The sequence below is a fragment of the Conger conger genome, chromosome 2, assembly GCF_963514075.1.
Source record: "Conger conger chromosome 2, fConCon1.1, whole genome shotgun sequence".
Lineage (NCBI taxonomy): Eukaryota > Metazoa > Chordata > Actinopteri > Anguilliformes > Congridae > Conger > Conger conger.
In genome coordinates, this window is record NC_083761.1 from 11,577,340 (window position 1) to 11,595,448 (window position 18,109).

An 18,109-nucleotide genomic window follows, 5' to 3' on the forward strand; every position below is an offset into this window, starting at 1 on the left:
GGGTGGGGCTCTTTATTTAATTCCACATCTAAGGTGCAATGTTCTTCAGATCAGGGGCCTGTTCCACAAAGCAGGATTACTGAGTTAGCTGGATAACTGAACTCCCTAATCCTGCTTTGTGGAACAGGCCCCGGGGGTGTCCATCTAACCCGAAAACGGAAGGTCCAGAGGCCCTTTTTGGATAACACTGGACACCCCTCCTTTACAGTAGATTAAACATATGTTATGAAGTCTGTTTGATAACATTTCAGAGTATTATTTCAAAAAGCATTTATTTGGCTTTTCAGCCCACTCTTGCAGTTAATTGGTCCTGTAAAAATAACCTGTGCACTGTGTTATTTGCCAAGAAGAGCTTGACTTGGCCTGTTCCCCAGCCTTTAGGATGCTGTCTTGTTGAATTACAATTGCCATCGGTTTTAAAGTTATTTACGAATTTAGTTATATCTTTTCAACCTCCCTGACCCTGGAAGAACACAAGCTAGCAGAACGCCTTTGTTTAAAAATGTAATTGTGGTTGGTGGAGATAATGTTAGGAGTTCTTCTCTCAGACATCTGGCTGTAAAAAGCATGCATTGTAATGCTTGAGGACATTTCAATGTTTAATTTGACATGTGTGGGTTTGAGAACAATACAGTAACTTAGATGGCTGTGGAGAAAGTTTGCTTCAATATAATGCTCTCTGACATGAGATTGCAATTGAGAAAACAGCAGCTGTCCACAGTTTTCAGCGTTTTCAACCTATCTTTCAGTTTCAGATCTGATGATACCTTCTGTATCTATCAGTATTCATGACTCAAGCCACCCATAGCATAGAACCAGTGGATTTTACAGATTGTTTTGGATTTCATTCTTTGTTATTTTAGTATAATATTTTTGTGGAACGTCTCAAAATTGTAAAATAGATTTAATCTTGCATAATTACCCAATTTAGTTTTATTCAATGTGAATAAAATAGTATTAAGACCTACTCAGCTGTAACCATACATGTACAATGAATTGATTAAATGTATGCCTTGATCAAAATAAATAAAAACAAGACTACAATTTCAGAGAAGGCAGTTAGCAGAAAGGGTTTACAGTAAACATTAATATGATCACTTAAAGGAAAAAAAAAGTACATTCAATTTCCCCAGTGTTTCTCAGTCTAAGATCTGTGAATATTAAGCATTTTCCCCAAAAAAATTACAAAGCAACTTTTAGAACACAAATACATCCATTTTAATCTGAGAAAATACAAAATGAAACCATGTACAAGTTATGTACAAACGTTTTGTACAAGACAATATATTTATCACCGGTTATCATATGACAGAGTCAGGTAGATCAACTCAGCACCATCAGTTTCTCCACCAATCCCTTGGCTATAGCAAAGGAAAATAAATTAGACTGCTGCGTCAAGCTCCTCTTTCCTGTAATGAACAAGTGCCACAGACTTTCAGTGAGGATTTACCCAAGACTGATTTTCCAGGCTTCCAAATTTCAATGCTGACTTAAGACGTATATACCCCAAATGATATGTGTTTTATTTAATCATTTACAACTCCCAGTAATTAAACATAAAGTAAAATCAATCTTTGAACATCGACGAATGAAAAGTTATGCAATAATGGTACACCAACGTTTGAAGGTCAAAAGGTCAGGAGCTTATGAGGCGAGGGAAATATCAGGTAATAAATACAGGCAAATCAATTAAATAATTAATACATGGATAATAGTATATCAATTTCAGATTACACTAAAGAGGCCATGAACTTGATATCCATCATGAGGTCTGGTGCCTTGCGATCACATTGTGTCATTCAGTCATTTTATAATGCACCCGTTCAGTAAAGGTCCCCCTTTGACTAAAAATAAAAACAAAAAAACATATCAACCATACAGTACACGAAGCAGCTATAGATTGATGCATTGCCTATTTAATTTCAAATGTAAATAAAAACAACCATAACGCTCATTTCTGATGCCACTTTTTGCTGTAGTGGGTCTTAAGGTGTTCTCCCTTGGCCTGATACCCACTGCCTGGCATTGTCTTGGCAAAGAGGCTTTATTGGCTTGGATGTTCTCTATGCCAGTCTAACATGCCACACCCTGTTATCCCTGACTTTCTATGGGCTGTCTACCATCCTGAACATTACAAATGACTCAATGACACACAGCAAAACACACAATGTTGTATTACTGATAAGTAACACTGGTTGGCAACACACCCCATGTTGAAAAGAACAGTGGACCATTCCGGCATGAGGTACACAGCATCGGTTTCCCTGTTACATCAAATTAAACCATGAACTGACATACGGGTAAAACTGGCAGAATTTAGGAAATATCTTTGGTTATTAAAAATATATATCTAAATATACTAAAATATTATCTGTAAAATGTTATGTGCACATACCTCCGCACATTTTTAGTGTTTCAAAGTTTGAACACTTTGATTTTGTAATCAAAACTGAAAGAAAGTAATCATATGCATGGATCCTCTGACAGAAATATCACAATTGGATACACCTTCAGACGAGCCAGCAATGGGTTAAAGTAAGATGGAGTTCAGTGGACAGTATGGAATGTAATAACTAGAGCATTTGCACATCATCCACATACAGTAGTAGGCTGCTTTCCTCATATGAAATGAAACTTTTGAGAAGCTTTACAGATTGCAGGATTATGTATTGCACAACAATTTGATTTGAACTGGATTTCATTACAGGAAAAGGATAAAAATAATATAAAAACAATGAAGTACAATGGAATAATCCCAATTTATATTACACAATTAGCTTTCATTTTCCAATTTATGGGTAAACGCAACTTTTGTCAATTTTCAGGCTAGCAAGCGCATCATCAACTATCCAATTATACATACATTCTATTCACATTTTTATAAGTCTACTTGCTACAAAATGTAACAACATGTAATCACAATTCCAAAATTCACCCCAATATAGTCTACTGTATGTGGTTGCAGTTGCAAAACCACTAGACCACATCCAGTAGACAGACAGGTAATCCGAGTTCATTTTAATAAAAGAAAATGTATACTATAATGGACAGAATGTACACAGCAAATGTTGCCGGCAAGTATTACCTTTTGCAATATTGCAGTAAACATATTTATACTGTAATTATCTACCTGCTTCTGATCCAGGAACTCTCAAATGTCATTCCATAGCATATTCTGGAAAATAGTTTATTATTTAAAATTTTCTTCAGTTAAAATATCAGTAATGGAAAAAAGAACACTTTTGTGATACACAAAAGTGGTATTTGTGGGTAATCTAAGACACTAAAACTTGTTTTCTGTATTTTCTTTTTTATTAAATCCCTTCAATGCTGAATTTAAAAATGTATGCATACCAAATTATTCTGTATCATTCATGATTCAGTTTAATTTCTGTTTGCCAATAGAAAATGGGCGTCATTGAGCACATTTTTCAATTAATATCACTGCCAAATAGTCCCACACAGCCCATAATACCTTCAAGAGATTGTGGGAATTGATACAAGCTTCTATATTTGTGGGTATGTAATATGTGTTTTATCACTGTTTATGTATATTTAGGGGAAAACAAAAAACAAAAATGAGGATGATGTGTGGTGTGAGTTTAGACTCGAATCACTCTAAACTTTTCCTCCATGTACATGGTGAAATGTACTTTAAGAGCCTGTAAATTTAAAATGGAATTTATGCTCATGTGAATATAAAACAAGTCTGTGTACGTGTGTGTAAGTTGCCATTACCAAAGTAAGAATTCAGTTCAATGTCAAAGTCAGTCCTCGAAAAGCTTGCACAGCAATGTGAAGCATTGATTCATCAAAACGCCTGCACCATTACACATCTCGCAGCAGAATAAGCTGAATGTGACATTACTGTCCAGACCCGCCTAACACACCATATGACTGAGCTGTTTTTGAAAATGTGTCCCAGCGTTCCTTTTCTGAGGCCTCTCTGGGTGTGGCATCAGGCCTGGCCATGGAGAACATCCAAGCGCTCTGTCGCCTCCATGCCAGGCCCGTGTCAGGCAGTGGCTACAGCCAAAGGAGAAACCAGTGCCCACTTTATGCAATACGTGGCATCCCATCACTTTTACATCGCAAACCGCAAAGAAAATATCAAATAAAGAGTTTATTTTTTAATGTTCATTTTAACTGTATATATGAAACCATTTTCCTAGCTGCTTGGATTTCTCTGTTGAGTTCACTACATTCCTGAATATTAATCCCATTTAGAACAGCTCAGTCATATTTGGGTTACTGGCAGGACAGCGGCGTGTTAAGGTGGATCGTGATCAGTTAATTCCCCACTAAATGGCCACCACTAATGTATGGCCATAGTTAGCTCAGATTGATGTTGATTCCAAGAAATTTCGGAAAGTTTAAACAGCTGAAGTCTGTAAACCATTTTCAACAAGGGCTTCGACTCTGGGCGTTGACAAAGGCAAGATGCCTAAGGATATCAGTGCATTGATCCAAGATGTACTGGCAATTTATATGGTGCAGAAAATAGCTTCGAAAACCTGGGCACCTGGTCAGAAGCCTTCTCATTTGGGAATATAAATCTCACTCTCTGATTTGATTTGTGTGCTGGTTATGCTGAGAAACCACACCGAAATGTCCAGTACAAGTAAGGCTCCAAGACACAGCATACAGAAGACTAGATTATATCTGTTTGACAAGACATCATTGGCCATTTCACTTATTATAGCTTCAACAGATGTATACACTTCACTGGATTCAAATCCAAACAATGCATATTAGCTTTTTAGCAGTTTTAAGGACATTAAGAATGGCTGAATGAAGTCAGATGAATTCATGATAATGCCTATGTCTAGTACAGGGGAGCTTTTGACAACCTGTGGTTCAACAACAATGGAAGCTGGACAAACTGTGACAGAAAATACATCCAACGATTTGAAATTAAAATTTGGGGGTAAATCTTAGTCAAAAACAACTTCCTTAGTGCAAATAGGTAAAAGAAGTAGAAATGGGATATGCGTAACAAAAAAAAACCATTTCCATTCATTACAGCGGGATTGTAACATTCTTCGGAAGCTGTCTTGGTTATGCTCACTGGAGTGACCCTCATTCTCCAAAACAACAGCTCATTATGGAGTCTGGCCACAGACATGGTGCAGTATTGCAAAGAAAAAAATTACAGGAAGCAATTCTTTTCCTCAAATAATTATGAAATTATTAAATAATTTAAAAGTGCTATGGGCTGTACAATTCTCATTTGATTGTCTATATATATATATATATATATATATATATATATATATATATATATATATATATATATATATATATATATATGTTATTTATAAAGTAATGTCGGTCCAAAATGCATGGAGGTAACATATTAAATGTATACAGGCAGAAGGGTCCCTTCTACATCAGTGATCATGTTAACTCTTGATCCTTGGTCTGTGGTGCGAGTGTGCGTCAGTGTTGACACTGTCATCTCGTCCTTTCCGAGACAAAGTCCCGACTCTCCTGCATTCTGTAATGTCATCAAGAGCCTGGAATTCAGCATTCATCTTCAACTTCTCTGATTGGTGGGATCAGGTTGCTTGTGGATTTGTATTGATTGACTTGATTGGCCACGTGAGTGCTCATGGGCTTGATTTGAATGTTCCTTGGGTAGGCATTTTCCGGTTCATCTGTAAACCATTTCTTTTCTGCGAGACAGTCGAGCAAAGGAGGAAAAAACATTCACATCAGTTTCAATACCCTTCATACCATTAAACTTACTATTACACTTACTCTGCTTTCTGCTTTAAATATGCTTCATACCTTTAAACTTACTATTACACTTACTCTGCTTTCTGCTTTCAATACCCTTCAGACCTTAATACTTGCTATGCTTTCTGCTTCATTGACTCGATATTATCAATTTCGCTAGCAAGTACATCATTAAGTATCCAATTACACATACATTATATTCACAGTTAATTGTTTGGAACATTACAGCTGTACATGTAAATATCTTTCCTTTTTTGAACGTAGATTTGACATCCACACCCATGGCATATACGCAGTCAGTATATTCCATGAGTGGAACAAAGAGCTTATTGAAAGTTGTGTTCACATGTGCATGTGTATCATGTTTTAACATTTAAAACATGTTCAAGCACATCTACAGAACTACTATGATGTGGTATAGCAAAGCAATAAAGAGTTATGAATGTCTGCTTGGTTACAGTGGGTATATAATGGAAAATAATACAAAAAGAACATATAATAAAACAAAGCCAAACATTTCCATTGAAGAAATGCCTTCTTTTTTTCTAATTTGGCCTTAAAAGTATCTCAGTGAATCAATTTAGTCTGTAATCCCTCTTGCTGTCCCGAGGAGCAGTGAGGTATCCCATAATTCAGTGCAAAGCTTGGTGTGCGAGACAGCCTCCATGCAAAGGGCTTAGTGCAGCGTGGTTGTTTGATGTAAGTGTGCCTGAGGTGGTGAAAAATGTCAGCTACTGCATCCTGTTTCCCCTGAGAGCACTGCTGGCAGAGCACATCCACTCTGCAACCTCCTTTGTTGGCTACGCAGTACACACAGTTTAGAGTATGTACACATGTACTCCCTCAGTAAGTGCACACATTTTCATCTCAAGGATTTTTCTTGATCATAAAAATCCTTGTAAAAAAAGGGGGGGGGGGTATTTTATCTTTGAATATGGGGCTATGTTAGTCAGTCCTGTATGATCAGTACACACATTAATTTCTCCATCGGTGGAAATCTTAATGGCTTGGGAAATAGAGATTCCTCAGAGAAAGCATTCAATTTCAAGACACAACAACTGTGAGATAAATTATTCTCTGCTTTAACACTATATTTTGCCCAAATAAAACTTCCATTTCGTACCTAACAATCTAGTCTATCTAACGACTTCTGCAAACCGAATAAGGACTCAAAAAGTACGGATCAACAGCTCATCGTAGGAAACATTCCTACAGGGAGTCATTGTAAAAACAGCGCTGAGGTCTGCATAAACAGATTTAAGCACGGAGCAATTCAGCCTCTGGGTTGGACCTCTCTTTCCAACCGTCACCGACGCAGGGGAGGAATGTGGGCCCTGCTTCCCCACTCACCAGTGCCTCCATCAGGCCCTATCACTGGCTAAAGGGCCCATGCTGAACCCAGTAATGGAAGGGCTCATCCCAGCACTCAGCCAGTTAATGTGAGCCGAGGTCAGGGGTGCAGAGGTCAAAGTGCATGGCGGAAATCCCACTGGGGGACAGAGTCCACACGGCTACAGTGCCCTTGGTAGACTACATTACCCATGAGAGAGGAATATTATGCCTCCTCCTAGCTTCAGGTGGACAGGGATTTCACCTACTCCCAGTACAATGAGAGACACATCTGATTGGTGCTCGCTCTCCTATATTATATAGACCACATAGTCTGTAGTGCACTGTGGTAAAATGGTCATGAGGAGTACAAGTTGACATGGGGAAGGTGTGGATATCATAACAGTGATGCAAGATCACAGTACAGTTGGTGATTTAAAATCCAGGGAAGAAAACAAAAACAGATATAATGATGCTCATGGTTGAATAGTGCAAGGGCACTGTCCTACAGTACTACTTCAGCAATATCCTTCAGTAAGGGTTATCTACTGCATGTCTCTGTGTTCCTCTAACCCCTGACTGAATGTGCTTAAGGAAAAGTCAAAGGAAATGTGCATTCACACAGAGAATTTGTGTGCTCCAGGTAGCCTCAGATTAGACAAAATAACAAACCCATGAAACCAAATGGTAAATTGATATTGTCACAAGAAGTAAACACAAATAAATGTCATTAGATCTGTGACAAAAATAGAACAACAGAACAACTAAAACACAGATATTGCTTTAAAAAAAGGATTGCTTTTGATAGAATTCAAAGGACAAAGGTTGAAGTCTAGGAAAAACAACCAAAGGAATATGATGAACCACATGCGATGCTGGGGTGGTCTCAGGCAGTGCAACGACATGGCGGCTGAAGCAGCCACTTCACTTTCTGCTGGAAAGCGAAGAGATAAGGCATGACTGCGCCAAGTGACATCACACGCTCCCTTCTCATCGCAGGTCTCCACAAGGACAAAGCTATGAGGAAACCCACTGCTTCTGCTGCTTCATGCATAATCATTAACTTCAATCATACCTTGGCCCATTCTATTCATCCTTGTTGCACTTTAGAAAAAGAAGTAGTCTACAGTAAGTAGGTTTAACAGTATTTAAAGCAAATTACAATGTCTCAAACACATTCACTGACATGACCACATTCTCTACTCAGTGTTGTTTCAGTCACTCCATGGCTGTTTCAATAGGTTCTCAGTTTATGAGAGGTTTAAGATTTAGGGACAGTCATTCCCAGTCACTGTGGTGAATCAGCCATTCAAAGAGCATTTGAAAGTAATTCAACCAGTTATGTTTTGGTACACAATGTACTGTACTGGTTTACTGCATAAAGTGGTCTGCCAATCTAGGAAATCTCTCTGGTTTGACCAGTTCAAGCTACATATGTTTTGAAACAGCTGGTAGCCAGCAATTTCAAGTTGGTCATAGCTGGATTTTGAACCAGGGCTCAAAAGGATTGTGAATATTATTTATATCGGTCATTCATGCCCTTACGTAGGCTTACATACCAATGTTAAAATAGAGTACAGGTACTGTGTCTGAAGACTGAAACCGGCTGCCTCAAAACCAATATAAAATCCAGTGTGCAGGGGACACACAAAGGGTGACACCCACAATGCAATCTGGCAAGCCAGTCACCGAAAATGGAGAGGTCACAGTTGTGAGCGGTGTGGGTGCTAACGCGGCAGTCTAAAATCAGCACCCGGAGGGAAGCACACAATTGGTTCAACACTCTGAGGCTGGAGAGTGATGTGTGTCGCTGTTTGATTCACAGGGCTCTTTGTATCCCACTGCGTCTCCCTCAGATACTGTTGCTCAGTGATGTCAGACAGAAACCGCCTGAGCCAAAACCCACATTTCACGTTATAGCTGCCTCTCCATTTCTGCCATCCGCACATGACAAACAGCCTGAATTACACTCGCAAGCTTTCAACATTACTTCTCTTTGGCTTAATGTAACAAAATTACGTTATCGGTTTTGCATTATGCGTTTGCCAATATGAAATACCTAGCTATTCATCAATTCTGTTTTATCCATTTGCATTAAATACTAGACACGTATTGACGTTTGCCATTTTCAGCAGCAGACTATGATATTTACTTTCAGTGTAAATCACACTCTATAGCTCTTCTGTTGTAAAATCTGACAATATACTCCAGGGCAATCTAAAATAAGCATCTCTTGCACAGGAACTGCAAGGAATTAAACATGCTAGTATTGTGATTATTATTGCTGTTTGTTCATGTACACTCAGTGACCACTTTATTAGATATCTATTAGACTATTTTTGGACTTAATGGTCTTCTGCTGCTGTAGCCCATTCTCTTCAAGATTTGATGTGTTGTGTGTTCAGAAACATTCTTCAGCATACCACTGTTGTAATGCGTGGTTATTTGAGTTACTATTGCCTTCCTGTTAGCTTGAACCAGTCTGGGCATTCCCCTCTGAGCTCTCTCATTAACAATGTGTTTTTGCCCACAGAACTGCCACTCAATTGTTCTGTAAACTCTAGAGACTGTTGCGTGTGAAAATCCCTAGAGATCAACAGTTTCTAAGATACTCATACCACTCCATCTGGCACCAACAATCATCCATGGTCAAAGTCAGATAACATCCCCATTCTGATGTCTGAACAACTGAACCTCTTGACCATGTCTGCATGCTTTCATGCACTGCATTTCTGCCACATAATTGGCTGATTAGATACAGTATTTGCTTGTGAACATGTATATTTTATAAAGTGGTCACAGAGTGCATATCATTTGGTCTGTAAGATTTTGGTCATGTCAGGAAAAATGCTCTGGTCATAGAAACCAAGCTCATCAAATCCAGGCTGAAACCAACTCTATGTTCTAAGAATGTAAACTTAACATATATGAAACTTAATACATGTAAACATTTACAGGCACAAGTTCATATATTAGTACACATACATACAGTATACTTATAGAAATAAGTATGTGTGCAGTGTAATAGACATATCAGGCAGAAACACTCCATGCACAGCATTCTACAAGCCATAAGATTTAAACAAAGTGGTTTGTGTGATATGAGTATATTTTATTTGAGTTTTATATCACTTTCTTTCCACTTTCACTTTCATAGCATTGCACATTGTTCCCAGATTACATGCAATTTTCATTTGAGATATATTATATTAGCAAATTGCATATATTAGCAAGCCTTTAATACTGAAATCATTTTGAAGGCAGGATGATATAGACAAAAAAATAATAATATTCCATATTTGTTCAGTGCATGCTTTTTACATAGTTTCTAATTTTATAATTATCCTGTACAGTGTTTCATGAGTACAAATTCAAGCATTGGTCCAAAAGATTTAACAATTTCAGTATTTTCAAAGATCACACACTCAAATAAAATAAAAATGTATTTGTGTATTATGGGTGCATGCTTGCAGAGGAGGACGGCTGTGTTCCTGAATTGTGGTCACACTTTTTACACTCCATGATTTGTGAATGCTAACACACTTCTTTTTGGTTTGAGACATTGGCAACAAAAGAGACCTTCCACGCTCCGCCACAAACAGTAAAAGTAGTGATATCACTGCATTTGTGGGATTACAATCATCTGTAACATCATGCCTGTACATTCACTGGCAGGGTGAAATGCATCCTGTTTGTGATGGGCCGTAGTCACAGTCATTTATGTCACCCTCACCACGCGGTGACACTGACTAATTCTTCCCCCTCCCAACTCTCCCCCCCCGATTCAGACAGGCTTGACAATTTATTGAAGATAAATCAGGAGACTGACAGTAAGTCACTGGTGTTCTTCTAAAATCATACCTTACCCATCGTAGATGTTACTGGATGTGTCAGGAATCTCAATAGCACATAGATCAACAGTAGCTCTGGGCCTTGTCACTCCCTTACTGTATGTGGGAAGGCCCGTCTTTGGCCGAACGTTACCCTTTAGACTTCCTTTTCATTTGAGAATTATCTATCTCTGTGAGTTCATTAGTTGAGACGGGCTTGTGTTGTCAAACTCAGTGGGCTTGTATTGTTAATATTAAGAAAACATATGGATAATAACTAATTATTTAACAAGACAAACAATAACTGGGACAGTGCCATAATCTGAGCCAGGTATTTGCAGTTTCAGCAGTTCAACATTTTAAAATCATATATTATGTGAAAAATTTGTTGCACAAAAGTTGAAAAGTAAGATTTAAATTCCAACAGTCATGTACCAAATGCAACTCATAAACAGCATATTAGTCATTTCTCCACTGGCTTGTTACAGTAAGTCTGTCAGATAGTATCAGACTGTAATATATACTGTAGCTGTATACTGTAGTACTGTAGTAAATAAAAGGCATCTTAATTTTTTATTATATTATCAACCAAGTGTTATTTTTCAGCTAAAACCTTCAATATTTCACAAATCTAAGCATATATTGGATAGTAAGCACAAAAATCACAGTGTTGTACGAACTTGATAAACATGTATATCAGACCAACAGATAATAACAACAAATATATGTGATTCAATTAAAGAGCAGTGCTAGATATATTATCAATGTGATCATTTGAAAGGTACTTTGAGTTCGAATGAACAAAACACTGTGCAGTGCAGCCTTCTTAGAAGTGCTATTGAATGTGTATGCTTGATGAATATAATTGAATTAACAATTACAATAACAGAACATAAATGCGTGGTTTCTTCAAGTCTTCCAGCATTATAACACATCTGTCCGTTGTCCTATCATTATCGGTAATATCTACCAGTAATTAATGCAGTCACATTAATGCTGAACACACAGCCGTTGTGAGGAAGCGCTGAGACCACTGGCAACGATGATGATGATGATGACGTCGATGAGAATGATGAAGATGAGAGTGAGGGTCACATGCAAACGGCCAAGGCCCACACAGGAATCACCACAAAGGCAGGCACAGGAGTCCCTCGTACGTGAACGCGGTAGTTGCAGACGGCGTCTCACACACTCGCTCACGCACACGCACACACACGGAAGGGGGCGGAGCGTCTCTACAGGGGCACGTACTTCTGTTTTTCCCTGGACTCCCGCGCCTTGCTGCGGTTCTGCCGGTTGGCGGTGGGGATGGAGTGGACAGAGGAGCTCTTTTTGCTGGAGGAATGGGAGGAGTGGGAGGAGTGGGAGAGACTGGTGCGAGACTGGCCGGCGTTGTGGTCGAACTGCATCAGGCAGAAGATCAGGTCCGTGGGCACCAGCTCGAATTCGTACGGCGGATTCGTTATAACATACCTGCGTTGGGAAAGGAGCGGAGGCAGCAGATAAATAAAACTGTGAAATACTAAAATCAACTTCTATTATGTAAATCAGTGGTGCCATTTTTATGTTAAGTGATGAAGCCAGCAATTGCCATGCATTAGTAACCTCCGATTCTGCAAGTATAGCTGTCACAGCTGCTATAATCTGCACATTAAATGTAATGCCTAGATGACTCATTACTTTTAAAGTTATGAACTTCACATATAGTACATACAGAATGAAATGTTCATAAATGTCATCATTTTTAAAGTGATGGAAAATGCACTTATTCAAAACATTTTTAATTCTTTATTGAGTGGAACTGAAAAAATGCAGCCTAATTTTTTTTCAAAAGGCAGCTCTCATTTTTAAGAGCTATAATCCAAAGGTGAGAAGCAAAAATCAAGCTAGCAATAATCAGGATCTCACTGAAATGACAGCTTTTTTTAGTTTAATGCTCTCATGTTTGTATAAGCGGGTTTGTACCATTGAGATTTTATATACAGTAACAAATCTATGAATCCATCTGTACAGTGTGCATACATACATGTTATTATGTGTTTAGGTATAATAATGTACATTCAGGATACTCTTGTGGATATTATATAGTGCGTTGCAGGACCACTTGATGATGACGTACCGTTTTGTGCATTGGCTTGGGCCACTTAGATGTGCATCTCGTAGCCGGTAAATTCCAAAGCACAGCATGTTATACGTTTTTAATGCTTTACAAAACAGGTCACCATAGCAGCCACCATCCTGTAAAAAAAATAAAAATAAAATGAAATTATAATAATATGCGGCTGATCACGGTCACATTATGTTCAAAGGCACAGCACAACATGCCTGTGCCTTATACTATTCTTATGCCTTACAGTTATAGAAACAGTATTTCCACCAAGATGGCCACATGTATTATTGCATATAAATACACTATAATAAAGTTTAAAAGTTTCATCAACACACAAAAAAAATAGGACAACCATCATCAATGTGCTTTCAAACAAAGTAAAACCAGACTAGCGCGACTAACTAATAATTCCTGATCTACAAATTTGCAGTTCTATTATCACAGCATATAAAGTGTACTGCAACACAGAATTAATGAGTGATAATATAAACCTCTGAGAACAGCATTGCTAAAGAGCCCGATGTGTTATAAGAGCCGGGACACCCAGAGCCTACTGCGGTAAACACTCTCTGTTCCTGCGTTTTCGCGTGCGATTCCCACAAAGACACAAGAGCAGAGACCCGAAAACCAGCCGCGGAAAAGCGTGGAAAGCAGTCAGCACTTCTCAAAAGACCTGCTTACCCCCAAGTCTGCGAAGGGCCCGTCGTACAGCGCTAGCTGCGCGACGCGACACCTGTCCCTGTTCGCCAGGGTCTGCGGGGTGCTGTAGCCCCCTCTCAACGCGTTCTCCTCAGCCAAGAGCCCCTCCAGCTCCGGCGTAGCACCCCCGGTTACCAGCGTCCGGATCAGAGTGAGGATATTATCATTGAAGTACGTCTGCAGAGATAAAAGGGGGGGAAAAAAAGGAGAAAATCTCTTAAGCAAACACCATTAAAGTCACAAGCGAAGACATCCAAACTGCAAGCTACCCTGAGTTCTGTTATTTAAACCCGGAGCTGTCTCTTCAAATTGCTCTCTTCCAGAAGCAAAAAGACAGCGGAACCCAATTACAGTGGGCTTTTTAACTTCCATTAGCCGTCACCAGAACTTCAACCAAAACACATATTCAAGGTGCAGCTGTATTCTTTCTATCATATAACAAATGAATAAAAAAGTCTGTCTACATGACTGTGAAAACATACCCCAACAAGCATGGCAAAGCCATGCAGACAGGCACAAACAGCTTTTCCTTCCTTACAAATTAAATTTGAATCTCTATTCACCTAGGATAAACCTCAGCAGTTAATATGAAGGATGTCTTTCTGTACAATTATAGCCACTTTATTTTGCAGTTTTTAATCATGGAATATGTCATCTATAAATAAGAAAGTGGTGAAATTAATAACGCGCCTGCATGTTTTTGTTTCTACGTGCTTGTGTTCGTACCTTCACACTTACAGAAAAACATACTACATTGTGTCTAAATCTAGCAATGAAGCCCTGGCTGTACTACACAGCGTATTGTTCCATGGACACAATAGAGCATTCAGTCCATCATGAAACATCAAGATAAAACAAACACCAAATACATCTGATATGAAAACAACACCCAAGAACATCCAATACTGGTACACTTCAGTGACAAGTAATCAAAGGAGGCACCACCCACAGGGCTGTCTGATTTGTGTGATGTCACCCTCTGTACCCGTCTCTCTTCCCGTGGCCTTAGCAAATCAGGTGTTCTGTAAAGGTGATGTCTGCATCCAAGGAAGATCATCAGTCTAGTACTGCCACCTAGCACCTTCTTTTTATAACTTCCACAAAAGCCAAAAAAAAAACAAAAACAGTCCAGACCGATACTGTATCTGAGCTCAAAACAGATACGCATTCTCCAGTTAATTTGAACAAATGTGGTAAGTACAGTACGAGGGTTTTTTTTTTGTGGTCCGTTCAGCATATTGTCACAGCAGAACGGGAATCAATTAGCCCCAGCTCTGGTTCTCTGTTGCTATAGATTGGTCTTGTTAATTTATTTATATATTTCCACGTCGTGCAGTCACGTCTCCGGCGACTGGAGTCGCGGCGTGACATCTTTCCGGGAGGCTGACAGCACGGCTGAGCGGAATGATGGATGAGTCCCGTCTATTAGGAAGCATTACCTTTGTCCAGTGCGCAGTGCACTCCAAGGCGGCTTTGTTCTAGCCTCAGTCAGACTGAAAGGTAGACAAATGAAGCCATCATAGCCGGAGAACAGCTCTTTGTCTCCCCCCACATCTCAGACCCCACTAATATCGCCGGCAAATGAAAGGGCTTGCGCCCGGGTCCACCTTTATATGTCAAACAAATCATTAAAAGGAGCTCCATTCTGCGCCCACCTTGTTAAAACATCGAATGTGACACTTGAAAATCCATTTGATGACACATTTTATGAGGAGGGCCTTGAAAATAACTTCTCTTTGATGACGGAATATCCAGCGGGTCTGTCTGATCAATGTAGCGTCTCATTTCCCAAAGTCTGTCTGTGAGTGGAACTTGAGCAGAACATCTGAGTGGCTGTTAACCTTCAAGGACACGGAGTCCACATTTTAAATACTTAATATGAACAAGCCAAGAGGTGTGTCTGCACGACGTCTACGTCATCAAGTAGAATGATAAACAGGTTCTTCGCTATTGTTTCTTCCACACGTCAAGTGAAAAGGCTACAGCAGCAGAAGACCAATAAGTCTAAAAATAAGGCTAGTAAATACCTAATAAAGTGCTCACTAGCTGTTAACTAGCAATATAAAACAGGTGACCTAGGGAGCTTTAATTCATTAGACATGGGTCATCACTCGTCTTGAGAAAATGTACTATAATTCACAATGTCAGCTGGCTTGTTGCAATGGCCACTGTAAATGTAGCAGTCCCTCTCCAAACACACATTTAAGTCGGCTTGGAGATACACGTTGGGGATACTACATGACTCAGGCTGGCAGAGCAGACATAAATTGATCTCATAAACATTTATAAGTCATCTCTTGTCTTACATTCACTTGATATTTTACAGAAGCCAAGCAGGAGACTGCTCTCACCACTGGATATAATGGCTGAGCGTTCAGTTAAAGTACACCTCCAGTGATGCTCAAGTACAGGAATGAAAGCTCTGTCACAGAGTAAGAGCTATCACCAGGGGTCTCTAAATAATTATTTATACATTATCTGAACAAAGATTGTCTGTCTGTCGTAAGAGGGGCATATACCCTTTTCAGTGTCACTTTAAGTGAACAGGATTGTTAAAGTAAGGTTGGAACCCTTACCTGAAAACTGTGGTTAGTCCTTATTCAAGAAAATGGCACTCAAGCCATTATACAGTATGTTAAGAAATTGGTTTGTGAATAATGGAAAAATATAAGTTGAAGAAATGTCTTATAGATATACTTTTTTCATTTGTTATAGCTTTTTAAAGCTAATAATACGAAATATTAAACTGTGTTTATGAGATGGTGATCATAATGATGGTTGCTGTTGTTGTTGTTCTATGTGGTAAGCATAGCCATGCATAATAAACCATAGCTCGCTAATTCAAGCACTCCTGCAAAAGATACAGACAAGAAAAGCCTTAAAAGCTGGTTTGTGTGTGTGTGTGTGCGTGCGTGTATACGTGTGTCCAATGACCCTTTCAATTAAAGAAATACACAGAATATTCAGGACATTGCGGCTCTGTTCACAATGTGTGAATATGAGAATTTACACATGGTTTCTAAACCACATTTTAGTTAAATGGAAGAATCACATTTACAGTACTGTTGTCAAGGAGATTTACAGTAGAAGAACAAGACCTGTACTGCATATGTATTGATTATGCACAACAGCATTGGGCTGTTTTCTGGGTTGCGTTATAGTCTTCCATATGAACTTGGCTGTCGATATGTATGTCTCCAGGCTAAGAACAGGTCAGGCCCCAGTGAGGCGATTGCCTCTTGTTTTCTTTTGTTCTAGTGCACTAAAAAACATGAGCTAATGACCCAAGGGCCAGGCCATAGTAAAATGAAAAATATCACTGCTTCAAAAATAACTGATTTCTTGTGATATACATCACAACTCCACCCACCTCAATCATAAACATCAAAGTTCAGAATCAATTATAATGCTTCTAAGATTTGTAATTCCCTTCGTTCACACTGCTGACCTCCTGCCACATGTGTTTTAAAATAATTATACTTACAGAATTCATTTTTTTTTCTTTCTTATTTATATATTCACTACATTTATCATACTACAACCAGGAAAAGAATTTGTGTCTTACGTACATCCTGTAAATGTAAATTACAAATGTTCTCTCTCTTTAGCTATACTGTATGTATATAAATAAATGCAATAAATGAAAGAAAATTACAGTTTGATTAGTTCGTATTGGTGATTAAATAAGTTCACATTTGTGAAAGGAAAAAAAGACCTCTCTTGTATAGTAAGACTCGTAGTTGCATTAAGCATAGCCAGGATGCTTAACAATATAACTTCTATCAGTTGTGAAATCTCCATTGTTTTAAATTGCTTTGAATTTTTACGCAATTTATTTTCTTGACCGCTAAAAGGAGTGACACATCCTCCTCCTGCCTACCACAGTGCCTGAAACGTGCCATTAATTCATCACCGCATAGTTGTGACCTACCGCACTCATTAAGGAGTCCAGCACACTGACAGCAAACGCAGTCCCGCAGGCGAACGGCTGAGTGAGGTACAGCTCCGTGTCCGGGTCGTCGTCGTCGTCTTGGTCCAGGAACTGAACGTTGGAGTCGTTCACTGCGGACGCAAAGAGACACCGCGGTCTGAGAGCAGCAGAGGAGGCTGAAAACCCGCTAACTTTCAGCTACACTCCTCCAGCTGCCAGAAGTGACAGCAACAGGCAAGCCTCATCCAAGTTCTTTATTTCAGTGCACTGAACAGCAAAATCAACAGTACATCTCAGCATGGCTGGGAATAATACTCTGTCTGACGTTTGGAGGTTGAACATTGATCCTTATTCGGACTTCTGCCGCACGTTTTGTTTTAATGATGTATGGAATGTTATTATCAAGCATTGAAAGAGTGGAAGGAAACAGTATGCTTACACTAAACGTGGAATTTGGGAAGTTTGTCAAAA

At 39.1% G+C, this 18,109-nt stretch overlaps 1 protein-coding gene across 4 annotated transcripts in view; it reads right to left on the bottom strand.

Moving 5' to 3' along the window:
- Positions 1 to 5,333: 5,333 nt before the first annotated feature.
- The window catches only part of LOC133116402 (calcium-activated potassium channel subunit alpha-1), a 173,852-nt gene continuing 161,076 nt past the window's right edge, over positions 5,334 to 18,109 (bottom strand). For 2 of the 4 annotated variants that reach the window (XM_061225913.1, XM_061225922.1), the window contains 6 exons: positions 17,639 to 17,769; positions 13,690 to 13,884; positions 13,018 to 13,136; positions 12,150 to 12,371; positions 8,144 to 8,172; positions 5,334 to 5,675 (listed from right to left, as the gene is read on the bottom strand). In XM_061225913.1, the coding sequence (XP_061081897.1) occupies positions 5,524 to 5,675; positions 8,144 to 8,172; positions 12,150 to 12,371; positions 13,018 to 13,136; positions 13,690 to 13,884; positions 17,639 to 17,769 (848 nt within the window). In that variant the 3' untranslated portion in view covers positions 5,334 to 5,523. Of the gene's footprint in view, positions 5,676 to 8,143; positions 8,173 to 10,159; positions 12,372 to 13,017; positions 13,137 to 13,689; positions 13,885 to 17,638; positions 17,770 to 18,109 lie in introns of those variants that run through there. The other 2 variants (XM_061225896.1, XM_061225904.1) reach the window with 2 other exon arrangements.